This window comes from Anabrus simplex, chromosome 2 (assembly GCF_040414725.1).
Source record: "Anabrus simplex isolate iqAnaSimp1 chromosome 2, ASM4041472v1, whole genome shotgun sequence".
In the NCBI taxonomy this organism is placed as follows: Eukaryota; Metazoa; Arthropoda; class Insecta; order Orthoptera; family Tettigoniidae; genus Anabrus; species Anabrus simplex.
The window spans coordinates 131,828,690-131,855,926 of record NC_090266.1 but is presented as its reverse complement, the minus strand read 5'-3'; the positions used below and the strand labels follow the sequence as shown (position 1 = coordinate 131,855,926).

The 27,237-nt window shown below is 40.5% G+C and overlaps 1 protein-coding gene across 1 annotated transcript in view; it reads left to right on the top strand.

Annotated features, from left to right (window-relative positions):
• The window catches only part of LOC136863932 (adenosine deaminase-like protein), a 384,258-nt gene that overhangs the window by 249,592 nt on the left and 107,429 nt on the right, over positions 1-27,237 (top strand). Inside the window, exon 6 of the mRNA XM_067140373.2 lies at positions 20,908-21,043. Within this exon, the coding sequence (XP_066996474.2) occupies positions 20,908-21,043 (136 nt within the window). The remainder of the gene's footprint in view (positions 1-20,907; positions 21,044-27,237) is intronic.

The window sequence follows — 27,237 nt, the reverse complement described above, 5'->3', positions numbered from 1 at the left end:
GAGTGAGGATTCGCCGATGTGTGTCAAATCGCTGGACTGACAAGAGAACGAAAGACCACGAACTCCTGCCTTGCTCACTTAAAAAGGGGTGCCCAGCCTTGGTGTGATAACTGAGAGACCAATCAGAGCATAGGAGCTTGCCTATCACCACCCAGATCCACCAATCATAACTCTTTATGCAGTCGTGATGTTTTCGCAATTTTCCCGAACATAGACACTAATCGCTAACTTTCCATCTTCCAGAATTAGAATGGACATGCTTCTAGAATCGACAATCGACAGGGGCCAATACACCCTGTTCCCTGTTGTTGAAGTATAGAACAATAATTTTTCAATCTAGTATTTACTTAAGTAGATAAAGGGAATACAAATGAAATGTACTACAATAATATTTTACACCATACAGGTTAGGTAGCTAAATGGAATACGAATAAAATATTCTACCACAACATTCCACATCATACAGTAAACATTCAAAAAATATTACGAATAAAACATTCCACAACACACAGTAAATGTTCCTTAAAAATGGACTCTGCATAGGTCTTGTCTTTCCTTCCCCCCAAAAATCGAGCTATGCTTGACAATTAATATAAGATTACTGGGGGGGGGGGGGGCGGTGATCACACCTGGAAACTTGCACATCATAGCATAGATTTGTAAGCATAACATAATGGAATTCACAACTATAGTTCCTGGAAAGTTCGACAGTCACCTTACTGACAACCATGATGTTCTTCAAGTTGAACTTTAAAAAAATAATTAATAACACAAACTGTGACTACACCAGAAGTCTTTTCAGTAGCTTGGAGTATTTTAAGGTTTAAGGTTTATATATAAACACAACATAATTGTCAAAATGTGTTACAGTGCAAATTGCATTTGCCAATATTCCAAAATGCTTTGACCATCTTAACTCTGTCCACAGAAAGGATGTACACTCTTTCCCTCCATCGAATGTCAGTAATTCAGTGCCCATTCATCTTCTTGTAAGAAAGGCGTCCACTCCTTCCTTTTTAGCAAAGTTACGGAATAAGTAGATCTTACATCACTTTTCACATAAATCATAGGTTCGAAGTTGCACGACCAGACCACGGGTTATTGCTGATGATGTGGCTGCCAACACGGCCATTTGCCAACAGCCTCCATTCAAGTTAAGTCCAAACCAGGTCGCTAGGTAAGTTGCAGCACGGCCCAGCCGTACGTTGAACCAATGAGTGGTGTGCAGAGGGCTGAGGCGCTGTCTAGCCAGACTGCCTCCATCGGGACACTTGTCCACTGCATTGCGTGCCGGATGGTGACGCCCAAGTCATACAGTGTGCTTCTCAACTTGGCACGTTAGGTTGCTGTCAGACGAAATCGGTCACTGCAGCCACTGCAACATAAACCAACACGCAGCAGACAGGATAATACCCGAGGCAAAACTACCCTGCCGGACTAGAAGATCTTGGAGAAAAACTGATTTCAAAGGATGGTTTGTGTTCTGTCTTTAATTTACTGACTAGCATAGTCACCCAACTGGTGGGTCAACGAATTTCATGTAGAGACCCCCTCTCACACCAGGGACATTAAGGCACCTAGCCCCGGAGTAAGCACTATCCACTATCCATACATTTTAGAGGAGATTACGGTGGGGGTGAAAGAAAAATACAGGAATTTACCCTGAGCCCGAAATGTTCGGGCACTGTCGGCAGCCCTGAAAATGGTTTTCCGTGGTTCCCATTTTCACACCAGGCAAATGCTGGGGCTGTACATTAATTAAGGCTACGGCCGCTTCCTTCTCAATCCTAGCCCTTTCCTGTCCCATCGTCGCCGTAAGACCTATCTGTCTGTGCGACGTAAAACAACTAGCAAAAAAAAAGAAGAAATGTTCGGGGAATAAATTCCAATCAGTGACCCTAAACTAACACCTACCTAAATTATACTAAACCCATTGCACTAAGGGAGATGAATGCTTGAGGATACCTAATACATTTACACACACATTTGTAGTCATAACTAAATTACTCAAATCACTTACGGTTAGGTTATAGATATAACTAATATGTGCTGGCCGGCACCTAAAATCTTACAACTACCTTACAACAAAAACATCATTATCTTACAACCAAAAAAATCTTACAAATACTTTACAACTAAAACTTCATCTTCACGAAAAACTGAATTTACCCCTCCCTATACAACTTAAGGTACCTTTATCGGAGAGAGGTGGACTCTGCTGATCCTTTTCCTTTCGGGATCACTCAACAATAATGACACCAGGTTCAGGAACTTTAAGATGGTGCAGGGACCTCGAAATCTGGGGGCCAACTTACTGATAACATGGTCAGCACATTACTGACGGGGTGCGTCTTAATAAACACCTGGTCACCCACAGACAGATTGTGCGGCCTTCGCCCGTGTTTGTAATTACGCTGGACTTTAGTGTAATAAACTCTTAAGTTTCTCATGCACGGTGCCAATTAGCTCAGATCTTTTCTGGGCTGGCATCGTCAGGCAGAAGATCATTAATTGACCACAGATTTGACAGTGGAGAATTAGGAGTAAAGGCCAATATTAACAAAGCATGAGTTTGCTTGTGACTTTAATGGACGGTGGTATTAAAGGCAAAGGCAACCAATTTAGTGATCAATCCCACTTAGAGTAGTCAGCGGAGTGATGAGCGATGAGAGCAGATCGCAGGTTACGATTCAATCTTTCAACATAATTCGGCCTCGGGTAATATACGATAGAGGTTACGTGAGCAATGGATAGATCAAAACAGAAATTCTGGAACTGGACAGAGGTAAATCCTCTTTCATTATCACTCACCAAAAGTTGACAGGGTCCAAATTAAGCAAAAATCTGTTTCAAGCACGAGATGGTGGTGTTGGCATTAGCCATACGAGTTGGGAACAGCCACATAAAACGCAAAAAGGCATCAACACACACAAATATGAAACGATGGCCAGTCCGTGGTCTTGGGAAAGGACCGATGTAGTCTATGAATAATCTCTCCATTGGACGAGAAGCTTGCTTGGAAGACGACAGACCTAGAGGAGTATTTGGGGTGGGTCTACTGATGTTACAAGTTTTACAAGATTTAACAAGAGTACGGATTTCACCAATCGTGGATTTCCAAATGAAGTGCTTACAAATTTTCTCTCTGTTTTTGAAAACGCCCAGATGACCCCCCACTGGGGATTCATGAAAAACTTGAAGAGAGCCGGAACTAGGTTAGTTGGGACGACAATTTTTGGGTCTCTGCGAACATAAGCAGGACAACACAAGGCACCATTCTTAAGGACATAAGGCTTCACATGTTCACCAGATTTAATCCTGTCAATAGTAGCTTTTAACTCAGCGTCGTCCTCCTGATGTTTAGATATATCTTTGAAAAGGAAGGGAGAGTCAGTGAGAACTACATTCACAAAGGCTGATACTTGTTCAGGAGAGGGGTCTGCAGGCTCTTATTGAGGGTCAGAGCTGCCTGGATAGAACATCCTACTGAGACCACCAGCCACAACGTTTTTTGGTGCCACTAATGTGGCGAGCTTCAAATTGGAAGGCTGAGATGCGCACTGCCCAACGCGCAAGACGACCGGCCCTCCTCGGTTTTGCCAGTACCCAACTCAACGCCTGACTATAGGTTTCAAGATCGAAAGGGAGATGTTCCAGGTACATTCTGAACCGTTCTAAAGAGAAGACAACAGCCAAGGCTTCCAACTCATAAATGGAATAGTTTCGTTCAGCAGGATTCAGAGCACGAGAAGCATAAGAAATAGGACGACCGGGCGAGTTGGCCATGCGCGTAGAGTCGCTCGGCTGTGAGCTTGCATCCGGGAGATAGTGGGTTCGAATCCCACTGTCGGCAGACCTGAAGATCGTTTTCCGTGGTTTCCCATTTTCACACCAGGCAAATGCTGGAGCTGTACCTTAATTAAGGCCACGGCCGCTTCCTTCCAACTCCTTGGCCTTTCCTATCCCGTCGTCGCCATAAGACCTATCTGTGTCGGTGCGACGTAAAGCCACTAGCAAAAAAAAAAGAAATAGGACGACGCCCCTCTTCAAATTCCTGAAGGAGAACACCGGATATGCTTGTGGAAGAAGCATCAGTCTGAAGGATGAAGCGTTTAGAAAAGTCTGCCATAGCCAGTACAGGAGCGTTACATAAGGCGGATTTCAAGTCGCAAAAGGCTTTACGTTCGGCATCACCCCACACAAATTTGGCATCGTTTGTTCTCAAGGCATTTGATAGGGCTGCCCGTTCGGCAAAATTGGGAATGAATTTACAAAAAAAGTTTACCATGTGAATAAATCTGGCTACAGCCTTGACGTCTTTTGACATGGGAAAATTTTGGATGGTGGCGGTACGAGACTGATCAATTGAGACACCCTTTCCCCTCACAGTATGGCCTAAGAAGTACATATGGGGTTGTGCGATAGAAATCTTGCTAGCCTTAAGGGTTAGACCTGCTTTACGCAGTCTTTCAAGGACTACGTTGAGATGGACAAGGTGTTCCTGGAAGGTTTCACTGAAGGTTAACAAATCGTCAAGGTAATTATAGACAAACTTTAATTTAATGTCAGACAAAACGTAATCCAGTAACAGAGTAAGCACAGCAGCTCCGTCGCCAGTCCAAATGGGACGCAATCAAATTCATGTAGGTTCCAATCGGTCGCAAAAGCTGTGAGGTGCTTGGATTCCTCGGTAAGAGGTATCTGGTAATATGCCTGATTTAAATCAAAGGTGGTAACAATTTTGGGCAATAGCAAACTAAGAAAAACAAGTGTGCAAATCAGGAAGGGGAACAGATTAGATGACCACCTTACTGTTCAGCATCCGATAGTCAACTACAGGACGATAACCACCTTGCGGTTTGGGGACCAGAAACATGGGAGAAGAATACGCTGACTTAGAAGGGCATATCACTCCGTCAGCCAGTATTTGGTCAACAATGGCCTTAAGGGCCTTCATTTTAGGAGGTGACAGCCGATATGGAGGAAAGCGGACATGTATGTTATCCGTGACTTCAATTTTGTACTCTTAAGTCATTGGTGACACATAACTTGTCGGTAAAGACATCAGGAAACTTATCGCAGAGTTTCCTGAGTTGATTGGCCTGCTCCTCGGGTAAATTATTAAAATCAAAAGCTTTGGGTTCCTCGGAATATTCAGGAACAGCATTAACGTGACAAGGTAGAATAGGGGAGCGATCACACAGCTCAAAGGTTCTTGCAGAAAATTTAAAATGGGATCTGTTGAACTGCAGGTCCAAAATAATGCCAGCTTTGGCAATAAAATTGGCACCCAATATGAACTGGCAGGATAAATCTTTTGCCACTGGTACTGGCATTTTCCATGTGAAATCATGGACTCTTTTCTTGACATCTAGGGATCCTACAATGTTCAATGAGTTGGAATTAGCACAGGTTAAGGACACTGGTTCTAATGTAGGTAACTTGCAAACGGTTTTCGTTGAATCGTACCAGGTCTCACTCATCAAGGTGATACTACTCCCAGAGTCTAGTAACACACAGACAGGTTCATTATTTACCTCTATACATAACTATGGTAATTTACTAGAAGGTATGGCAGAAATCCCACAAGATTACAAAAAAATGGGCACTAGGTTCAGACTGGGACCAACCATTAGCCTCAGAATTAGGTAAATCGTCCTCCAATGTACAGTTATGACACACAAAACAAGAAGTCACACCTTGTGGTTTACCATCAGAAACGGTGGTTAGTCGTCTAGAATTACTATTGCCTGGAGGTCCAGAGCCTGAAGTATTACGTGGGCACTGCCTAGAGAAGTGCCTATTTTACCCACAGTTACAGCAAGAAGTGTCGGTGGAAGAGCCTCTACCCATGGCAGGTTTTGTATTGCCTAACGCCCCAACCTTAGGAAAATCCCGCTTGAAATGAGCAGTGGAGCCACAATTGAAACATGAACGATGATTACGCGTGTTGGAAGCAGGTGAAGGGGTGGTTTTAGGAGCCTGAAGTATTACGTGGGCACTGCCTAGAGAAGTACCTATTTGACCCACAGTTACGGCAAGACGTAGTTGTGGAAGAGCCTCTACCCATGGCAGGTTTTGTATTGCCTAATTCCCGAACCTTAGGACAATTCTTTTTGAAATGAGCAGTGGAGTCTCAGTTGAAACATGAACGAGGATTAGGCGGGTTGGAAGCAGGTGAAGGGGTGGTGTTAGTATCCTGAGGGGAGGGCATGCTTATAGGAGGGAGGCTAATGCAACGCGTAACTGGTCGGCCAATCGAACACCTGCAGAAACCGTGACAGCTTCCAACTGAGCGAATGTTGCTGGTCACGGTGAAAGAGCCAGGTATGACCTGTAGTTAGGGGCGAGACCTTCAATAATGTTGGCAACAATTTGGGACTCAGAATAGTGGAGCTGGAAAATCCTAGCCTGGAGGTTAATATCCTGAATTTATTCAGATAATGACTCGTTGAAATGCTGCACTCTGCAATAGCTCTTCTGCACTAATGAAGACAAGGTACGAGAAGGAATGAAAAATTCAAGCACATGTGCGTGAAATTGATCTACAGTCCATCTTTCCGAAATGGCTCTAACGATATGCTCAGAAAGAGCTCCAGATACATGTGGGTATAGGATTTGAAACACTTGATCATTACAGAGATTGTACACAATTGCCTGATCCTTGAACTCTATTAAAATCCTAAGGAAAGAAATAACTTCATCAATGGAGTTAGGCGAAAATTTAGAGATTCCCTTAAACACAGCCGTCAACGGGTGAGGTAGGTTAGAGAAAATCTGGGGTAAAGCAGGTTAGGACGTGCCTGGGAAAGCTTAGAGTGGTCCTGTGGGGTTACAGCGGCATCGTACCCTTGATTCGGCCGCCCTTGCAGAAAGGATGGAGGACAGAAAGTTTGGTTTGGACTACCTTTAGCCTGCAACGTTACGGGCGCAGATAATCTCATCTGTGTAAGGTTCTCGCTAATCGGAGAGACCATCGGATCATTAACCACTTGTGTAGGGGTTATTCAACCTAAAGGAGCACTTGATGCCGGTGGCGCTAAGATAGGGGAATGGTTTTGCACCATTCCATAAGAACCAGATGGAGTAACAATAGAGGGCAGACACTGCGCCACGGCTGAATTACCAGTTACCACAGCAAAATTAGTATAGAGATACTGACAAGCGAAGGGGATACATTATATGAATCGCTTACAGGTGTCATAACTCTTGACAACAAAGCAGAAGATCCCAGGCGAGCATTACTCACATCAGACTCCTGAATAACACTAGCACTAGTTGCCAGAATACACACTTGAGCAGCTACAGATGCAGAACCAGAGTTAACACTTTCACACATTTCAGCAGGGGTTGACACTTGAACCTCAGAACTAGTGTTAGTCAACTCCTTCCCTTCAATCAAGTCTATGATTTTGTCCAATATTCTAGAAAACTGTACTAATACGGAATCACACTCGTGCCGCTCATTTGCCGGCAGTTTTAGAGACAACAAATCCCTAATACTTTCCAAGTAACGTAATAACTCTGCCTTAACCCCTCGCTAATTGGGCATGCGAGGGCTCAGAAGCACCGAAGGACAAGGAATACCATTAAATTCTGCCAATTTATCTTTAACCACAGCCAAAGACTCACGCAACTCGTCCGTAGTTAACTCGGGAATGGTTATAGGTAAATTAAGGGACTGTTTCAATAAGTTTGTGTTATCTCTGGCGGCATTGCCTACAGAACTCAGTTTGCGGATTCGAAGTTCGTAAATTAGTTCTGACTTTCTCAAATGGAAAGGATTAGAGTAGTATAAGTGGATGGATCGGCGGCCTCCTCCTCCTGCGGCCCCCCTCCACACGCTCTCGGAAGAGGCCTCCTCCTCCCGCGGGAGGTTTGAATATTGGCGCGAGATTTGAATTTGTAAACAAAGCCACGTGCTTTTTGACAGCTGTCATCGACAACAACGCATCGCTAACCTCGCTGCTGCCATTTTAATGGGCCTAAACCTCAGTGCTGCCAACTAAACCTTACTAGCGCGAGATTTGAATTGGTAAACAAAGCCACGTGCTTTTTGACAGCTGTCGTCCGCCATCTTGCATCGCAAACCTCAGTGCTGCACTCTTTAGCTACTACCTTTGAGATGTAGTGGCGGCAATTTGAAAAATTCCACGTGCTCTTGTTTGGAAACAAATCCACGTGCTTTTTTGACAGCTGACAGCAGCCATCTTTAACCAGCAGAGCATCGTGCCGCCCTCTTTAGCTACTTACCTTTACGCTAGTAAGGTTTACCGAGCTCGATAGCTGCAGTCGCTTAAGTGCGGCCAGTATCCAGTATTCGGGAGATAGCAGGTTCGAACCCCACTGTCGGCAGCCCTGAAAATGGTTTTCCGTGGTTTCCCATTTTCACACCAGGCAAATGCTGGGGCTGTACCTTAATTAAGGCCACGGCCGCTTCCTTCCCACTCCTAGGCCTTTCCCGTCCCATCGTCGCCATAAGACCTATCTGTGTCGGGGCGACGTAAAGCAACTAGCAAAAAAAGTAAGGTTCAGTTGGCAGCAATGAGGTTTAGGCCCGTCAAGATGGCAGCACTGAGGTTAGCGATGCGTTGTTGTTTAAAGATAGCTGTCAAAAAGCACGTGGCTTTGTTTACCAATTTGAAAATTTGAAAAATTCTACAGGCTTATTTGATAAGCTGCCATCTTTAATCAACAGAGCACCGTGCTGCTATCTTTGGCTACATACCTTTGAAATGTGGTGGCGTTAATTGTTATCCGCCATCTTGCATCGCTTACCTTAGTGCTGATGTCTTTATGGTACTGCCTTTGAAATGTGGTGGCGGCAATTTCCACGTGCTTTTTGACAAGCAGCCATCTTTAATCAACAGAGCATCGTGCTGCCATTCTTATGACACTAAACCTTATTCTTTGACATGTGGTGGTGGTGGTGGTGGGTAATTTAAATTCTATGTGCTTTTTTGACAGCTGTCATCCGCCATCTTTAATCAACAGAGCACCGTGCTGCTATCTTTATCGTAGTAGTTTGATCGATGTGTTCAGTACACTAAATAAGAGATGGAGACTAGAATAGAACACGATACTTGATACAACATGTGTTTAGAACATGTCAAGGAATAACTTTGTTCAAAGAAGATCATATTACAAAAGAAGTTATTAAGAATAGAATCGAACACTGTACTCGATACAACATATGATCGGAACATTGATGTGTTTAGAACACAATACACAATACAACACGTCTGGGGTATACCTTTGTTCTAAGCGAAATAAAATAAGACTAGAATTCTGAACAGCTTGCGCAAGAGAGCAACTGTTATAACCTCCTTTTCCTCTACCTGCTTTGTCAAGGCGTAGCTTTATCGAACATACAACGCGATTTTATGCATAAGGCAGTGCACATATCGCGTACCTGCAGTGATGCATGTTTAGACTTGAACACACACTGCTGTTGAAAACATATTACAACTAGAATTGCATACTATAGTTCGATGTTGTAGAACACTGCATTGCAAGACTGGAATCAAACACTGTTTAGAAAAAAATTCCTTCTCAACATACTTACTAAGCTGCTCTTTCTTCTCCTCTGTCAAGGTACATTTCTATTCAACATGCATTGCAAAAAAAGTGTGTGCTGTAAAAATATAATTGTGCATGTTTAGACTTAAACACATACTACCGTTCAAAAACATATACATACTATAATTCGATGTTGTAGAACACTGCATTGCAAGACTAGAATCAAACACTTCAGAAAAAAATTATCCTCTCAACATACTTACTGGGCTGCTCTTCTAAGACGATAACATACTTACGAATCTGCTAAACACCTTCTTTCTTGACATACTTACTCTTCTTTATGTTCGAGAGGAAGAAGCGGAAGGAGGAGAAGGTAATACCTAATCTAAAATAAAAGAATATGCCAATTCTACATTATTTATTTACATCTTGTAGCACTTTGTGACCCAGTGAGGAAAGCAATGGCAAACTACCTTACTCCTCGTCTTGCCTAGTACGCCTCATTTTGGTGCTGCCATTGATTTTTCCTTTTTCCTTATAACCACATAACCTTTGGTGGTGCTATTTGAGGATCCAACCAGCCTCTGGGCTGATGACCAGACAGACAGACATGTACAAGTTTTATCTTGAATCATTTTACCGTAGTGATGTTTGCGTACTTCTCCCTTCCCAACACAATTCTTGTATGTACATGCTTTATGTTACAAGTTTAAACTTGAATCCTTTGCTGTACTATGCTCTCAGTGTACCTCTCCCTTCTTTATGCAATATATACAGTAAATTGTGATGTGAGACAGCTTAGCGTATATTTTACAATGTACACACCTCTAGCATAGTGTTTACACACACACACATCTGCTTTATGTGAAGTAGTACCTATCAGTACTACTAGGCCCCCAGGCTAGAATGTTGGCAGAATGTGGAATGACAAACCGTTTGCAATCATCATTATTAAGGGCTACCTTACTAATTAAATGAGTGTACAACTGATGCTTCTTGCTTCTAACAACAGCCATTTGCTTATATAAAATAGGTGGATTACTATCAATACAATTTTTATAATTTTCTAAACTCAGCTGATTCTGAACTACATTCTTTTTAATTCCTTTTAATCTTTTTATTTGTAGTTGATTTAAGAGCATTATGCAATATGATTTGGATTTAGTACCTACAGATGAATAGATAATAATTCCAGCACATTCAGCTTTCATTTTACCTATAACTTTTTTGTTTACTAGCGGTAGATATATTGATTATTTTCAGGATAGTTACTAGTATCAAACCTACCCAAGTCTGGCTTAATATCATTGTAGTAGTCATCAGTTTTATTTGGTAAATAAACGAATCGGTATCTGTGTGGAGCAGTTGCGCATTATGAGCGTACTTTTTCATCATATAATCGTAATGGAATTCATACGTTAGTGTTTTAGCTAATTCAAGTACTGCAAAGCCGACGTAGGTAGGTTTGTCGTACTTAACCTTAACACGATTTATCTGTATAATAACTAAATTTTCATGTATGATAGTACAGCTATGGATATTCGGTTTACTTATTAATGGTTAGCACCATACCTTTGCTTAATATTTTCCCAGTTTGTAATCAATTTGACATCAACGCGTTTGTCAACATTTTCCGTAGTTTTACCAAACACACTGTTATTCATGAGCTTGTAGAAATCTTTCTCAAACTCGTTAACTGCATTTGTTCTTAAATTATTGTTGAGATCGATAAGTGGCTTTAGCCACGGGAACTGATTGAATTCTAGTACGCGATGCATTTTGGTTAACTTCAAACCATGCTGCAAACACTGTTTTAAATTCCGATAATGAATGACATACTTAGATGTGTTACACAAATTAGCAATTAGCATCTTGTTGATGAGATGTACGGGGACTTCATATTTTCAGGGCAGAACGGTAAGTCATCATGAGAACTGTGTAACTCTTTAGGATACTGTAAGTCAACTTCAAGGAAATAGCCTTTATTAGCTTCATCGTCTAGGGCGTGCAGCTGTAAATCATCAATTTCGTACTGCGGTAGCCAGCGGAAACCACATAATGGTAGATGCTAACTCATTGCCCACCCATAGTGATTGTTAGCATCGAGATAAACAATATACTGAGATTCCTGACTAGAGTCAAAACTCGGCATGTACTTATAATTTGCCTTAGAATACCGCCCACTACACTGACCTCGAATAGACGATTTTATAAAGTGCACCATATCAATATCAGTTAGCAGTTCCAAATCCACTTGCGTGTATTTTAACATAGCATCCCAACTTAACCCAGGTGCTGTAAAATACTGACATGGATCAAGGCTATATGTTTTCTTGCAAACAGCGAATACACTGACTGACAGAGCAAATGCAACACCAAGGAGAAGTGGTTCGAAAGGGATGAAAGTTGGGAAAAAAACAGAGTCGGCACGGAAGAATAATTGATGTTTATTTCAAACCAATATGCAGGTTACACAATGCGCACGGCATCGACTCAGTAGGATGTAGGACCACCGTGAGCGGCGATGCACGCAGAAACACGTCGAGGTACAGAGTCAATAAGAGTGCGGATGGTGTCCTGAGGGATGGTTCTCCATTCTCTGTCAACCATTTGAAACAGTTGGTCGTCCGTACGAGGCTGGGGCAGAGTTTGCAAACGGCGTCCAATGAGATCCCACACGTGTTCGATTGGTGAGAGATCCGGAGAGTACGCTGGCCATGGAAGCATCTGTACACCTCGTAGTGACTGTTGGGAGATGCGAGCAGTGTGTGGGCGGGCATTAACCTGCTGAAACAGAGCATTGGGCAGCCCCTGAAGGTACGGGAGTGCCACCGGTCGCAGCACATGCTGCACGTAGCGGTGGGTATTTAACGTGCCTTGAATACGCACTAGAGGTGACGTGGAATCATACGCAATAGCGCCCCAAACCATGATGCCGCGTTGTCTAGCGGTAGGGCGCTCCACAGTTACTGCCGGATTTGACCTTTCTCCACGCCGACGCCACACTCGTCTGCGGTGACTATCACTGACAGAACAGAAGCGTGACTCATCGGAGAACACGACGTTCCGCCATTCCCTCATCCAAGTCGCTCTAGCCCGGCACCATGCCAGGCGTGCACGTCTATGCTGTGGAGTCAATGGTAGTCTTCTGAGCGGACGCCGGCCGGGAGTGCAGGCCTCCTTCAACCAATCGACGGGAAATTGTTCTGGTCGATATTGGAACAGCCAGGGTGTCTTGCACATGCTGAAGAATGGCGGTTGACGTGGCGTGCGGGGCTGCCACCGCTTGGCGGCGGATGCGCCGATCCTCGCGTGCTGACGTCACTCGGGCTGCGCCTGGACCCCTCGCACGTGCCACATGTCCCTGCGCCAACCATCTTCGCCACAGGCGCTGCACCGTGGACACATCCCTATGGGTATCGGCTGCGATTTGACGAAGCGACCAACCTGCCCTTCTCAGCCCGATCACCATACCCCTCGTAAAGTCGTCTGTCTGCTGGAAATGCCTCCGTTGATGGCGGCCTGGCATTCTTAGCTATACACGTGTCCTGTGGCACACGACAACACGTTCTACAATGACTGTGGGCTGAGAAATCACGGTTCGAAGTGGGCCATTCGCCAACGCCGTGTCCCATTTATCGTTCGCTACGTGCGCAGCACAGCGGCGCATTTCACATCATGAGCATACCTCAGTGACGTCAGTCTACCCTGCAATTGGCATAAAGTTCTGACCACTCCTTCTTGGTATTGCATTTGCTCTGTCAGTCAGTGTATTTTCGAAAACATCAGCTAACAAAAGTACGACCGTCTTTAAATATAAGTCGGAGTCTTCGCCTAGCGTTTGAATATGGAACTGCTCCCAGATACGTTGCGCAGGTAAATAGTCATCACTAATATCAGCTGAATTCAGTGAGCTGTAAAATGATTGTTTTGATGGAAAGGCGCGTTCTTCGAGGCGTTCTGAGCAGTCAAGATATTCATAACAGAAAACACCCTTACGCCGAATTAAATTAAACTGCTCTTCTTCAGGAAAAACACGTCGAATTTCTGTAAATTGATCTGGCTGCAAATTACTAGAAAGTAATAAAAGCCATAAAGCGAAACGAGTCAAGAAATCTCAATTTTATAGTGTGCTCCTCATCTACTTTTACGCAATTTGTAAATGCAATGTAACGCTATTTGTTCTGAGGGATAATATCTATTTTGTCATCTGAAGCTCCAAATTGTGAAACAATAAAATGTGAGTCGTAACCAGAAATGAAAAATTACAGGAATAAATTTTGGAACGTTGTACTTAAGATTACAGCTATTATGAGCAGGACATCTGTTCAAGCCAGTTACATGATCATGATCGAAAACTTTAGGGTTATTTTCAGAAAATTCGCCACCACATATACTACATTTTGTAGCACGTTCATGTTCTTGTAATCGAATTTCGGTGAGCGGTTTGATAGGAATGTTAGTATTTAGAATACTGCTAAGTCGTACTGCATCACTTTCAAGTGTTTGTAAAAATACTTTAGCAGCATCAGATCCTCGATACAGCTCTAACTTGTTAAGCGTACTATCATAACTACACTTGATATAATACGCGAAGCTATCCGTGACATGCATGTGTGTAGTATTAGTGAAAGAGTTGTCTGGATTAGGCGTGCATGTGCTGAATGTTTTGAGGATGGCTTCAAAGACTGCGTAAATGATGATAGGCACCCACATCTGCTTGTCATAATTCGTAAATTTTAAAACATTATTGCCTGTAGTAGGTATCTCTGTACATACATGATTGCAGTCATTCTTGGAATGGTTTGTTAACTGATCTTCAGTTCTAAAATACTGCAAGCATCCATCACATAGCCACTTTTTGTTACACCTGATTGACAACTGACTACCAACAAGTGTACTCAAATTTTTAATCCAACAAAGGTGACTTTTCTCACTGTTTTCGATATAGAGCAAGTTAACATGAGTACTCTTCTTATTACATGTATTATACAGAGGACCTACTACAGACTTTTTGTCTACACCATACACATTAATGCTAATATTATTTAGTTGTTCAAAGCGCTTAATGTCCTTTAACAGCATAGGAAATTCTATACCATCTAAATTTAGTTGTGTTGAATAGTGAGGATACGATGATGTTCTTTTAGCTACGTCTGATTTCGCAGGATTTAAAGCCGACACAACAGCCCATGCAAAACACGCCTCGTCATTGTTTTGGATGTTTACAACAACTTCTTTTCGCTTAATCCATGTCGACAGCTCGATGTACGAAGATCCTCGCAAGAGGTTGTCCTTATTGATGTTAACTTCTAGATACCAAATTGCAACTAACGCCCTCCCTGATTCCTTTTCCTGAAATTCCTCGCTCGTAGTTGAAATAATGTTCGAGATATCCCTAAATACATCACTAAAATTAGTCGACTCACTACAAAATTCTTCGTATTAAATGATTTAATTTCAGTTATTTCAGATTCATCTGTGCTCTTAATATACAACGCAAAAAGTTTGAAATTAACTTTAAATAAATTATGATCAGACAATGTTTTGTCAAGAAGCTGTTGTACATCCGGTTGAACGCAATTTAAGAAGTTTTCGGTACTTTGAAACTTCTGACTAGTACGAATTCTGCAACTAACAATCCTACTCTTAAATGCAGTATTAATTTCCTCAATGTTTGTATTACTAGCACTTCTACACGCATTATTTTCATGCGCATTACTTCGTTAGTGACTCTGAAAATGTGAAGATGGTACATTAGTGTTACAGTGTTCGCAGTGTATAGTTTGAAGTTCTTAATTTTTCCTTGGTTTTTGCTACTACATCTTTCTACATCTAGATCAGTATTTACACGCTTTTTTCCTACAACCTGAGGGTTATAGTCGCAAATAGATACCTGATGTACTTCTACTAAGTGAGCCTGGTATTGCTGTACATTAGCGAAATACTTCACATAAACCGGATGTTATGCTAGGGTGTTTTGTTTTTATATGACGCGCGAGGTTATCCTTTCTTGCGAACGTCGCCTTACTCTGCTCGCAGGGGAACATTGCAGGGTTATAGTCGCTAGTAGATACCTGATGATGATTTGTTTTTACATGGCGTGCGAGGTTATCCCGTCTTGTGAAGGTTGCTTTACAGATCTCGCAGGGGAACATAGTGTCTTCTCTAAGTAAACAGCGTATGCAACTAGTTCTGAAAAGAGAACAACCATTTATCAATAGAGATTATACAAAAGTTGCTATGCTCGGAAGAAACCAAGTTTCAACCTATAGAGTTCCGACATTGTCGCGAGTTAGAAGTTACAAGATTAACCTCTTCCTTGTCTATGCCTTCTAATCCTCCCATCCTAAAATGCTATTTTTAAAAACAAAGTAAACATATAAGATCGATAAAAAAGATCGAAACATACCTTAAAAATGTACACGTTGCAGACTGCAAACTGTTACTCGGATGAATAGCGATAATTCTTAAAATGTGCTCGTTCAAGCCTTTCAAACTGTGACTTGAATAAATGTCGACGATAATTCTTGATGTACCTAGAAAAAACAAAAATATATGAATGTAGCGTTAGCACTTGCATCGCACATAGTGATAGGAAAGGGCAAATCGGTTTGTCAACAGCTAGCCTGTTATGAATATCGTCTAACTGCTTGAAAGTAGCGTTCGCACATACTTACGTTTACACACAGCACTTACGTCGCACATTGTGATGATAGAAAAGGGCTACAAAAGTTACTTGGTTTGTTAACAGCTAACCTGTTATGAATATCGTCTACCTCTAAAAGTAGCGTTAGCACATTCTCATGTTTACACACAGAGCACTTGCATCGCACATAGTGATGATAGGAAATGAAAGGGCAAGTCGGCTAGCCTAGCTATCTTTACTAACATGCAACTCGAAGCTGTTTATTACTTAGCGTAGAAGCACTTGCGTCGCACATTGTGATGATGGGATAGGAAAGGGTAAGTTGGTTTGTTAACAGCTAGCCTAGCCTTCTTTACTGAGTTAAATCGAATATTTTTATTACCTAGCATAGAAGCACTTGCGTCGCACATAGTGAGGATAGGAAAGGGTAAGTTGGTTTGTTAACAGCTAGCGTAGCCTCCTTTACTAAGTTACAAAAACATGCAACTCGAACATGTTTATTACCTAGCGTAGAAGCACTTGTGTCGAACATAGTGATGATAGGATAGGAAAGGGCTACAAAAGTTACTTGGTTTGTCAACAGCTAACCTGTTATAAATATCGTCCAACTGTCTAAAAGTAGCGTTAGCACATTCTCATGTTTACACACAGAACACTTGCCTCATACATAGTGATGATGTTATATAAAAGGGCAAGTCGGTTCGCCAACAGCTAGCCTAGCCTTCTTTACACAGATCTTTATTAGCTAGCGTAGAAGTTGCTTTCGTACAAAAAATGCAAACACTAACCAACAGTTTAGGCTTACTTTAAGTTGAAGGCTGCAAACTGAAGAATGGTTACTAGAATAATGATCACACCAGATGGTGATTTTCTAAAAACAAAGAAAAAATAAATCGTAAATAATAATAATAATAATAATAATAATAATAATAATAATAATAATAATCAAAGAATTAATCTTACCTTTTGTTTTACTACTAGGCGGTAGGCGATAAGTACAGGAATTGTATATGCACACACACGTAACACACACGGAGAACTGCGTGCGCTTCGCTGAGACTACACCCAGTAAAAATGTGACTTGTTACTAGGCGGCTATGCAATCTGCAGGCGTCCGCACTACAGTTGTAACGTCTGCACTACAGTTGTAACAAAAGTTTATGCACCAAGAGTTCCTTGTAAATTTACCGATTACCTTTAGACTGAGCTAGGATCGAACTTGCTGTTTTCGGAGACGCCGAGGTGCCGTAATTTAGGAGTTCTGTTAGTAAACTAGGCTGTCGTATTTAAGCACCTTTAAATACTAGCGGATCGAACCTGGGGTTAGAAGGCCAGCGCGCGATCCTCGACCTCTGAACTTGGGAAGCGTAGACGGGGCACTGAACTGAGCAAAAAAGAAAAAGGCAACATCTACGGTATCCCCTGCCTGTAGGTAGACGAGGCGCTGAGCTGAGTTTTGTGTAGAAGCGATCTACGGGCACTGAGCTAAGCCCACATCTACGGTATCCCCTGCCTGTTAGCGGCCTTTGAGCTAGGGTAAGAACAACACGAGACGCCGAAGTGCCGGAATTTAGAAGTTCTGCCAGTAAAACGAGACTAACGTATTTGTGCACCCTCAGACTGTGCCGCGATCGAACCTGTTATGTTAAAAGGCCAGCGCCTCTGAGCTATTCAGCCCGGCTCTTAAGAGAAAACAACACTTTCAAGTTTTTTAGAGCTTTGTGTGTGTAATTAACTTATAGTACAGTTGGCGAACGAGCGGTTGGACTTTGTACCGGAAGAGAGTTGCTAATTCATCGCATTCCTGCGAGTGTGCACTCGCGCTGGACCGACTCTTGCAGCAGCTTGAAGCTCACTATAATAAATATTCATACAACGTTTCTGTAAAACACACTCACCTATGTTATTTCTTGCCCCAGGGGGAATTACGCATCTCTAAACCGGTGCCGGAATATAGCCTCCTCATTCGAAACTCGCATAGCCTTCTCCCAAGGCTTAACGCCTAAATAGCGTGGTTCGAACTACACTGTCGTTAGCAAATGCTAGGGAGTGGCTACGACCGTTACCCTTTCTTCCTAACAACGCAAGAGTCTTTTTTACAGCCGGATGCCCTTCCTGACGCAAGATTTTAAATCGCAAGAATCTGTTTTACAGCCGGATGCCCTTCTTGACGCGAGAACTGGGATTTTAAATCTAAAGAATCTGTTTTACAGCCGGTTGCCCTTCCTAACGTAACAGAACTGGGATTTATTTTTGCTAAGTCACTTTCGTTTTGCTTGCACAAGAGCATGTCAGATGCAAGTCGTGCTGAGCAGCATTCGCCTAAGGCTGTAGTTGTGGATTAATGACCACCTTTATTATTTTTGAACATGGCGCAGTATGCCGATGACACAGTCATTTTCAGAGCCATGAAAAACAATGATGATATTGAACAATTCCAATTGGATCTGGATAGTATAGCTCTGTGGTGTGAGGTAAATAAAATGTATATAAATATTCAGAAGTGTAAATATATAAGACTAAGCACAGCTAGACATCCACTCCAGAACCAACCTACTCTATGTGGAATCCAACTACCGACTTCCAACTCCATCAAACTGCTCGGACCGAGCTCGATAGCTGCAGTCGCTTAAGTGCGGCCAGTATCCAGTATTCGGGAGATAGTAGGTTCGAACCCCACTGTTGGCAGCCCTGGTTTTCCGTGGTTTCCCATTTTCACACCAGGCAAATGCTGGGGCTGTACCTTAATTGAGGCCACGGCCGCTTCCTTCCCACTCCTAGCCCTTTACTGTCCCATCGTCGCCGTAAGACCTATCTGTGTCGCTGCGACGTAAAACGACTAGCAAAAAAAGAAAGCACGTTAAATTTCATTTAACATTGTATTTGTATCTTGTTTCCTCTTACCCTCAAAATTGTATTGTAGAACTTGGATTGTGCTAAGATATATTTAGTTAACCTCTTGACCTAATAGCAAACGTCTTGGCAAGGCACATCTAATTTGTCTTTCGTAAATTATGTAACTGGATTGTGTGGGTAGATGAATTTGTTCAGAAATTACTTGTAATGCCCATTTTGAAAATAATATCTTGAATCAAAGATCACCATTGATTTTTCTGGAAACCCGCAACCTTCATATCTCAATGTCCCTGGTGGGTTTGCCCCGACCCGTTGCACGTTCCTTATGATAGTCGTCAAGTTGAGGATGAGACATATGCGGAGTCCATTTTTAAGGAATATTTACTGTGTGATGTGGAATGTTGTTGTAGATATTTTATTTGTAAATCTTTTTCCAATATATAACCGGATCTTAGCGGTTACACGATACACAGTTAAAAGGGAGGAAAAATAAATCAAACTCCATGGTACTTAATACCTTAACACGCAGTAAACATCAGATGAACTGCGCCAAATACCCACCAACAAATATCAGGTACGGCAACGTGACGACTATGATAAAGGAAAGTGGAACAGGGCTGGCAAATCTACCAAGGCCATAGAGATACGAAAGTTGCGGGTTTCCAGAAAAATCAACGGTGATCTTTGATTCAAGATATTATTTCCAAAATGAACATTACAAGGTAAATTCCAAACAAAATTCATCTATCCACCAAACCAGTCACACAATTTACGAAACACAATTAGATGTATATTGCCAAGAGCTTGCCGTTAGGTCAAAAGGAACACTAGAGATATCTTCACATAATGCAAACTCTAAAATACAATTTGAAGGTAATATGGAACACAAGAAAAAAAACACAATCTTTAAATGGAAGTTAATGTGCTTTCTAAGACATCTGAGAAATTGAGTGGCGGGTCTGGGCGAGTAGGGCAAACTCCTATGTAAAAATACAAGCGAACATCAAAAGTGAATTAAGGTGGAACTGAAATCGACAGTGCTTACCCCAGGGTAGCCCATCTCGGGAGTGAGGATTTGCCAATGTGTGTCAAATCGCTGGACTGACGAGAGAACAAAAGACCACGAAATCCTGCCTCGCTCACTTAAAAAGGGAAGTCTAGCCTTGGTGTGATAACCGAGTGACCAATCAGAGCACAGGAGCTTGCCTATCGCCACCCAGCTCCACCAGTCATAACTCTTAATCCAGTCGTGATGTTTTTGCAATATTCCCGAACATGGACAGACACTAATCGCTAACTTTCCATCTTCCAGAATTAGAATGGACATGCTTCTAGAATCGACAGTCGACAGGGGCCAACACACCCTGTTCTAAACGTCCACGTCACAACCTTTCTGGACTGTTCCAGCTATTACAGAACAATAATTTACAATCTAGTATTTACTGAAGTAGATAAAGGGAATACAAATAAAATATACTACAATAATATTTTACACCATACAGGTTAAGTAGCTAAATGGAATACGAATACAATATTCTACCACAACATTCCACACCATACAGTAAACATTCCTAAAAAAGAAAGATTTACAAATAAGATATTCTACCACAATATTCCACATCACACAGTAAATATTCCTTAAAAATGGATTCCCTATAGGTCTCAAAGGGTATTCCCAAATTACGAGAGAAAATAACATCATTTCTTGTGCTCTTACTGCAACCTTTGTTCATCAAGGTGTTCAAAAAGTCCTCAGAAATTAACAGTGTATGACGTGTGATGGCACACATTTTGAACATAGTGTACCAACACAAATAACATTTCATTGTCAGTTGTTTTACCACGTACTGTATACATGTTTAAATTCTGTCTGCTTATTTCAGATTCCAAACCAGGAAGAAGTAATGAAAATCCTGCAGCTTAAACCAGAGCGTTTGGGCCATGCAACATGCATACATCCTGAATTCGGGGGTTCCGAAACACTGTGGATAAAGTTGCTGCAATGGGAAATTCCTGTTGGTAGGTTGAAGAATAGGAATAACTTATGTCATAATCTAAGAATTGCTAAACGACACGTGCTAATCTTGAACCTTGATAGCAACTGAAGATGGGCAAATATGATAGGCCAAAACATGTCCTGATATTTTAAAGAAATATTTACTATAACAAGACAGGTATTGAGTAGGTGTATTCATTAATAAAATTATTTGATAAGAATATTATATTGTCAGTATGGAACCAACATGAAATTCATAAGTTGTAATATTTCCATCAATTTTTTATTATGAATAATCCACATTTTCATTACAAAATCACTTTTATTTACATTAAAAACTATACATTATTAATGGTTCCTGGGGACATGTTTCGCCCGCATTTTGGGCAACATCAGCCATAGTTCTATTTTCAATGATCAAAATATCCAGGATCCTGGGTATTTGTTTCCAAATGAAATCTTTAAAACTTATATGTTATATGTTATATGTTATATTGTTTAAAAATTTGTTTTCGTATAGATATACGATTTATGTAGATATCTGGCTATTTCTTCTATTATTCTGGTTGGTGGAATATGCAATAATAATGATAAGTACAATTATTCTGTTAAAAAGTAAGCATTAATGAAAACCAAATTGCTATGTTTTATGCCTTTTAAAAGACATTGGCTGGTTTGATTGTGCAGTCTTTACTGTCCGAGTGGTGTATTATTTCTTGGTTGATTAAATACATAATCTTGAAGTCACAATTTTTGTGCTCCCATTGAAAATATTGTTGAACTTGGGTGTCATACAATGGAGGGAAATTTGATTGATCCACCTTTTTTCAATACATAATATCTTATTAATATAATCACAACATTTTTTATTCAGTACCGGTTTCGATGTCTATGGACACCATCTTTAGCTGAAACAGGTTGTATGACCGGGCGAGTTGGCCGTCCGCGTAGAGGTGCTTGGCTGTGAGCTTGCATCCGGGAGATAGTAGGTTCGAATCCCACTATCGGCAGCCCTGAAGATGGTTTTCTGTGGTTTCCCATTTTCACACCAGGCAAATGCTGGGGCTGTACCTTAATTAAGGCCACGACCGCTTCCTTCCAACTCCTAGGCCTTTCCTATCCCATCGTTGCCATAAGACCTATCTGTGTCGGTGCGACGTAAAGCCCCTAGCAAAAAAAAAAAAAAACAGGTTGTATGAACAAAGATATAAAAGTATGTGGTACATATAATAAACCCTCAGTAATAAGTGACATTAGTAAGATGAGGTAAAAATACAATGCTTAAAAGATTATAAACAAGTTATGTGCTTGTTGGTCAAAGTATAAAATGAAAGTGAAGATATTAACAGATGTTTAAAGACTTGATCACTTTGGAATGATTAAAAAGTCTCAAGCGTAGCACTGCTAAAGACTAGGTTAAATAAAACATGGACATCCAAAAACTGAGATGGGATGCATTCCTTCCACAGAGTATTGATAATAAAGTAACATAAGTAAGTTTGCTGGTGGCTTGTAACATCAACTCATAAAAAGAAGCCATCATTTATGAGGTACTCAAAGAAGTGGATCATATTGCAGGCAAAGAGAAAATGGATATATGGTTAGAAAGTTTTAGATCCAATTCGGAACCTAAGTATGAAAAGAAAGTTAAGAGTTAAAATGAGATATTGGAAATAGGGCAAAACACTATAAAGTTAAGTAGGAGACTCACCTCAAACATCCTGATGTATGCATGAGAAGTGGCAAGGAGCAAGTGCTAGTGTTTGCTAGAAGTATTGACCATCGTTAAGGGAGGAAAAGGGGGTGGGTCAGGAAGGGGGAGAGGAGGGGTGATGGAAGGGGTGGAGTCAGATGAGCGTGGTAGGGAAGGGTAACGTGATAACGTGTGACATATAATCTGAAAAAACAAGCAATTTTTAGGGAGTTTAACACTGTTGTGAACTGAAATAAGAGAATCAAATAAAATTCTGGGCTTTTTGGATATGTCGTTCAAGTGTAGATTAGGATTGAAGTATTGGTCTAGATGTATGTAACAGGCTTCCATGATATCTAGTAGGGGGCCTTTGCTCAATGTGTCTAATATTGTTAAATCTTGATTTAATCCTTAAATTTATGTTTATAATTTTGTATGTGCTGACCAACTTCGGAAAACCTATTGTATTTAATTGCATTGAGATGTTCGGCATATCTAATCTTGAAAGTCCTACCAGTTTGTCCTATATATGAACTGTTACAGTCATTTCACTGAAACCTGTAAACTCCTGACTTAGTAAAAGGGTCCGATTTGTTGACCATGTTGGAATTGTGGAGAATATCCATATTTCTGTTGTTGGTGCGGAAAGCAATATTGACGTTATGTTTGTTGAATAGGTTGGTAACGCTGTAGATATTTTGATTGAATGTAAAAGTTGAGAATAACTTAGGCCTGGGATTATCTTTTATTAAGTTAGATTTAGAGCGATGTCTGAATTTGTTGATAATACATTTGATGAAACTTTTATTATAACCATTAAATTATAAATTTCCTTTTCCGTATTGACAGATTCAATGTGTAGACAAGAAATGTGTTTCTCCACCAATCAATACACAATTTATTGTAAATAGATTACTCTAGTACCGGTTTCGGCCCTTAACGGCCATCATCAGCTAGTACATGATTAGTTTCCAGCCATTAGACAAAATCACAAGTTGTTATTATGTTAGACATCCGGATGTCTAATGGGGGATGGAAATGCAATATACAGTAGCATGAAGTTAAAATATTTGTGGTCAAAGGTAAAAGGTTACATCAATAAGTTAGAACATGAGTATACAGAACACATTAAAACATATGGGCCACAATATAAAACACTTCAAAAGTTTTAACACATTAAAATTTGGTATGTGTAGGTTATGCACTTATTAAAATTGAAGTTCATGTTGCTTTGATTCCATTCTTCTATCTTCTGTGTGGATACTTTGCTTCTATGTCGTGTTGGTTTAGCTGTGTGAGGTAATCTTCGAGAATGTTCTGAGGCTGATACGTGTCGTATTGGTATGGACCTTCATCATGAAAAATTTGTGTTGTATAATCCAATTGTGATGTACTCCAGTAAATATTTTAATATAAAGTACTGCAGGTCTTGAGTTTGAATTTAGAAGCTGTTGGTGGCAACACCTCTCTCGTCTATGTTCATTTGTGGTTGTAGTCTGTAAAGATAAGCTAATATTAGTACAGTGTATGTATGAAGGAATGCCTGGTGTGTATATGGAAAGAGTACTTACTATTGCTGTTGTGGAGGTCTTGTACCAATATGTCTGAAGGCTTGCTGTGTTCTACTACGAGTGCATCTGGGGCTCATATTAGCTGTGGAGGGGAAGAAGAAGTGGCTATCGGGGAAGTAGGGGCGGGGACGGGCTTGTGATCGTTGGTTTGTTAGGGCGTGTGTTTACTATTTTAAGGTAATCATTCTTTAATGCTGGAATGGCTTTATCAAAGATGATGCTGGTTTTCTCTGTAATATCGTTAATGTTATGATTGGGATTAGCGTACTGGTCCAAAGAAATATAGAAATCTTCGGTAATGTTGAGCAGGGGGGCCTTAGAGTTTATGTTTAGTATCGTCATATCGTTATTGATGTCTGTGAATTTGATGTCAATCAAATTTCCCTCTATTGTATGTTACTACCTTTCAATACAGACCAGATATGAAGTTTTTAATGTTGAACTTGGGTGTCACAATGAATACTACTACAATTATTGTGTTAAAAGTAGTTTACACTTGATGAACATTACATAAAACTAAGTCGCTATGTTGATATCTTATTAAGACAAAGGCTGATTTAATTATGCAGTCATTAATGTCCCAAGGGGCATATTAATCATAAGTTGATTGAATACTTAATCTTAAATGACACAATCATCATGCTCCCATTAGAAATGTTGTTGAATCTGGGTGTCGCCTTAGGACTTAACTTTATTAAGCTTATTTGTGAAATATTGTCAAGTCTATTGGAATGTTGCCATGTTGCTGAAGTTGCGGAATAACATGCTGCTTGTCACTATAGAGGTGCGAATAGGGGACTGTCAAAATTGTTAACGACAAAATGTTGGAAACTTGTATCTTCAAATTCAGGATAGATGTTAGTTGAATGAGAGTTCCCCTTGTCTCTCTTGCGGCTGGCTTGCCTTGGAGACACTATTGGTTCCTATCGAACCTCTGTAGTGACAAGGAAAACCAACCTTCAATTAATGTGAGACCTTACATATTACATGAGACACAAAAGAAATAGATTCAATGGCAGATTGACAAGATGTTACAGTTACAAGTGATTATTTTCATTTTGACCGTATTGAAATTGAATTATTAAATGTTAAACAATTAATTTATTGAAACCACCTATTCAATACTAGTTAAGTCTTTATGACTATAACAATGTCATTACATTAAGTTTGAGTATGGTACATGTTTCGCCTGGCATTGCAGGCATCATCAGCCATGAATTCTATCTCCAAGTCAGAGCTCTGAGTGGATGCTATATTAGGATTAATCATAGTAAATATTATTTACATAACAATTGCAATGGAGTGATCAAGCCATCCATGTTTTAAAGTACTAATGTGACGTCCAAATCTTGTTCGCATTTAATGGAGATAATATTAACTGTCAACATTCATGAGTAGTAATGAGAACGGCATGATACATGGGTTTAAACCATCTGTACATTTTTACAACTTATGGGAGATTAACTTGTGCTAGAACTATTCTTGAAAACTACTTTTTACACAATTTACACTAATGTATACAAACTTATGTTATGTTTTGGAACTGAACTGGTCGATCTTGTCTTGAAGTTTCAATGGGATGTCTTACTCATGTCCTGTCGAATGGAGATAATGCTGATACTGATATGGTATTGTAGTCCATTGAAGTCGTAGCATTTAAATATTTCTTTTTATATTTGTAGGACATTAAACACGTTCAGCTTATATGTTTTTTTTGGGGGGGGGGGGGGGGAAGGTTCAGACCACCTCACACAAGCAACACAACAGGACCTCCTCGTAACGTCTAAAGGACTTTAATGCACCCACCAGCTACACACTACATCCAGAAACCAGTGAACTGCTCTTCCATCCACACTGAATAACTTCAAAAAGCTCCAACAAAACAACATATAAAAAGTTTATATGGTTATGTAATAATCCGTTATCTAACAAAACTTGATCGAATTCTCTAACAGATTTCTTGCCATCCACTTTAAGGCACCCCATCTTAATACTGATACTCATTCTTCTAGAAGTGAGGTTGACTACAAAATATTTAGGCCTTCCCAAAAAAAAAAAAAAAAAAAAAAAAAAAAAAAAAAAAAAAAAAAACATATAAGCTGAACGTGTTTATTGTCCTACAAATATAAAAAGATATATTTAAATGCTATGACTTCAATAGACTACAATTCCATATCAGTATCAGCATTATCTCCATTCGACAGGACATGAGTAAGACATCCCATCGAAACTTCAAGACAAGATCGACCAGTTCAGTTCCAAAACGTAACATAAGTTTGTATACATTAGTGTAAATTGTGTAAAAAATAGTTTTCAAGAATAGTTCTAGCATAAGTTAATCTCCAATAAGTTGTAAAAATGTACAGATGGCTTAAACCCATGTATCATCCCATTCTCATTACTACTCATGAATGTTGACAGTTAATATTATCTCCATTAAATGCGAACAAGATTTGGACGTCACATTAGTACTTTAAAACATGGATGGCTTGATCACTCCATTGCAATTGTTATGTAAATAATATTTACTATGATTAATCCTAATATAGCATCCATTCAGAGCTCTGACTTGGAGATAGAATTCATGGCTGATGATGCCTGCAATGCCAGGCGAAACATGTACCATACTCACACTTAATGTAATGACATTGTTATAGTCATAAAGACTTAACTAGTATTGAATAGGTGGTTTCAATAAATTAATTGTTTAACATTTAATGAGATGTTACAGGACGAAATAATCGCACTCAGTACGGGTCCATGGTCTGCACCATTGCTCATTGTCCCAAAGAAAATGGATGCTTCTGCGAAGCAAAAATACTGCATTTGCATTGATGTTCGAAAACTCAATGAGGTGACGATAGGAACAGTATTCCCAATGCCTCTCATATCAGAGCTCTTAGATTCTTTAGGAAAAGCACGGTACTTCTCTACTATGCACCTAGCATCAGGC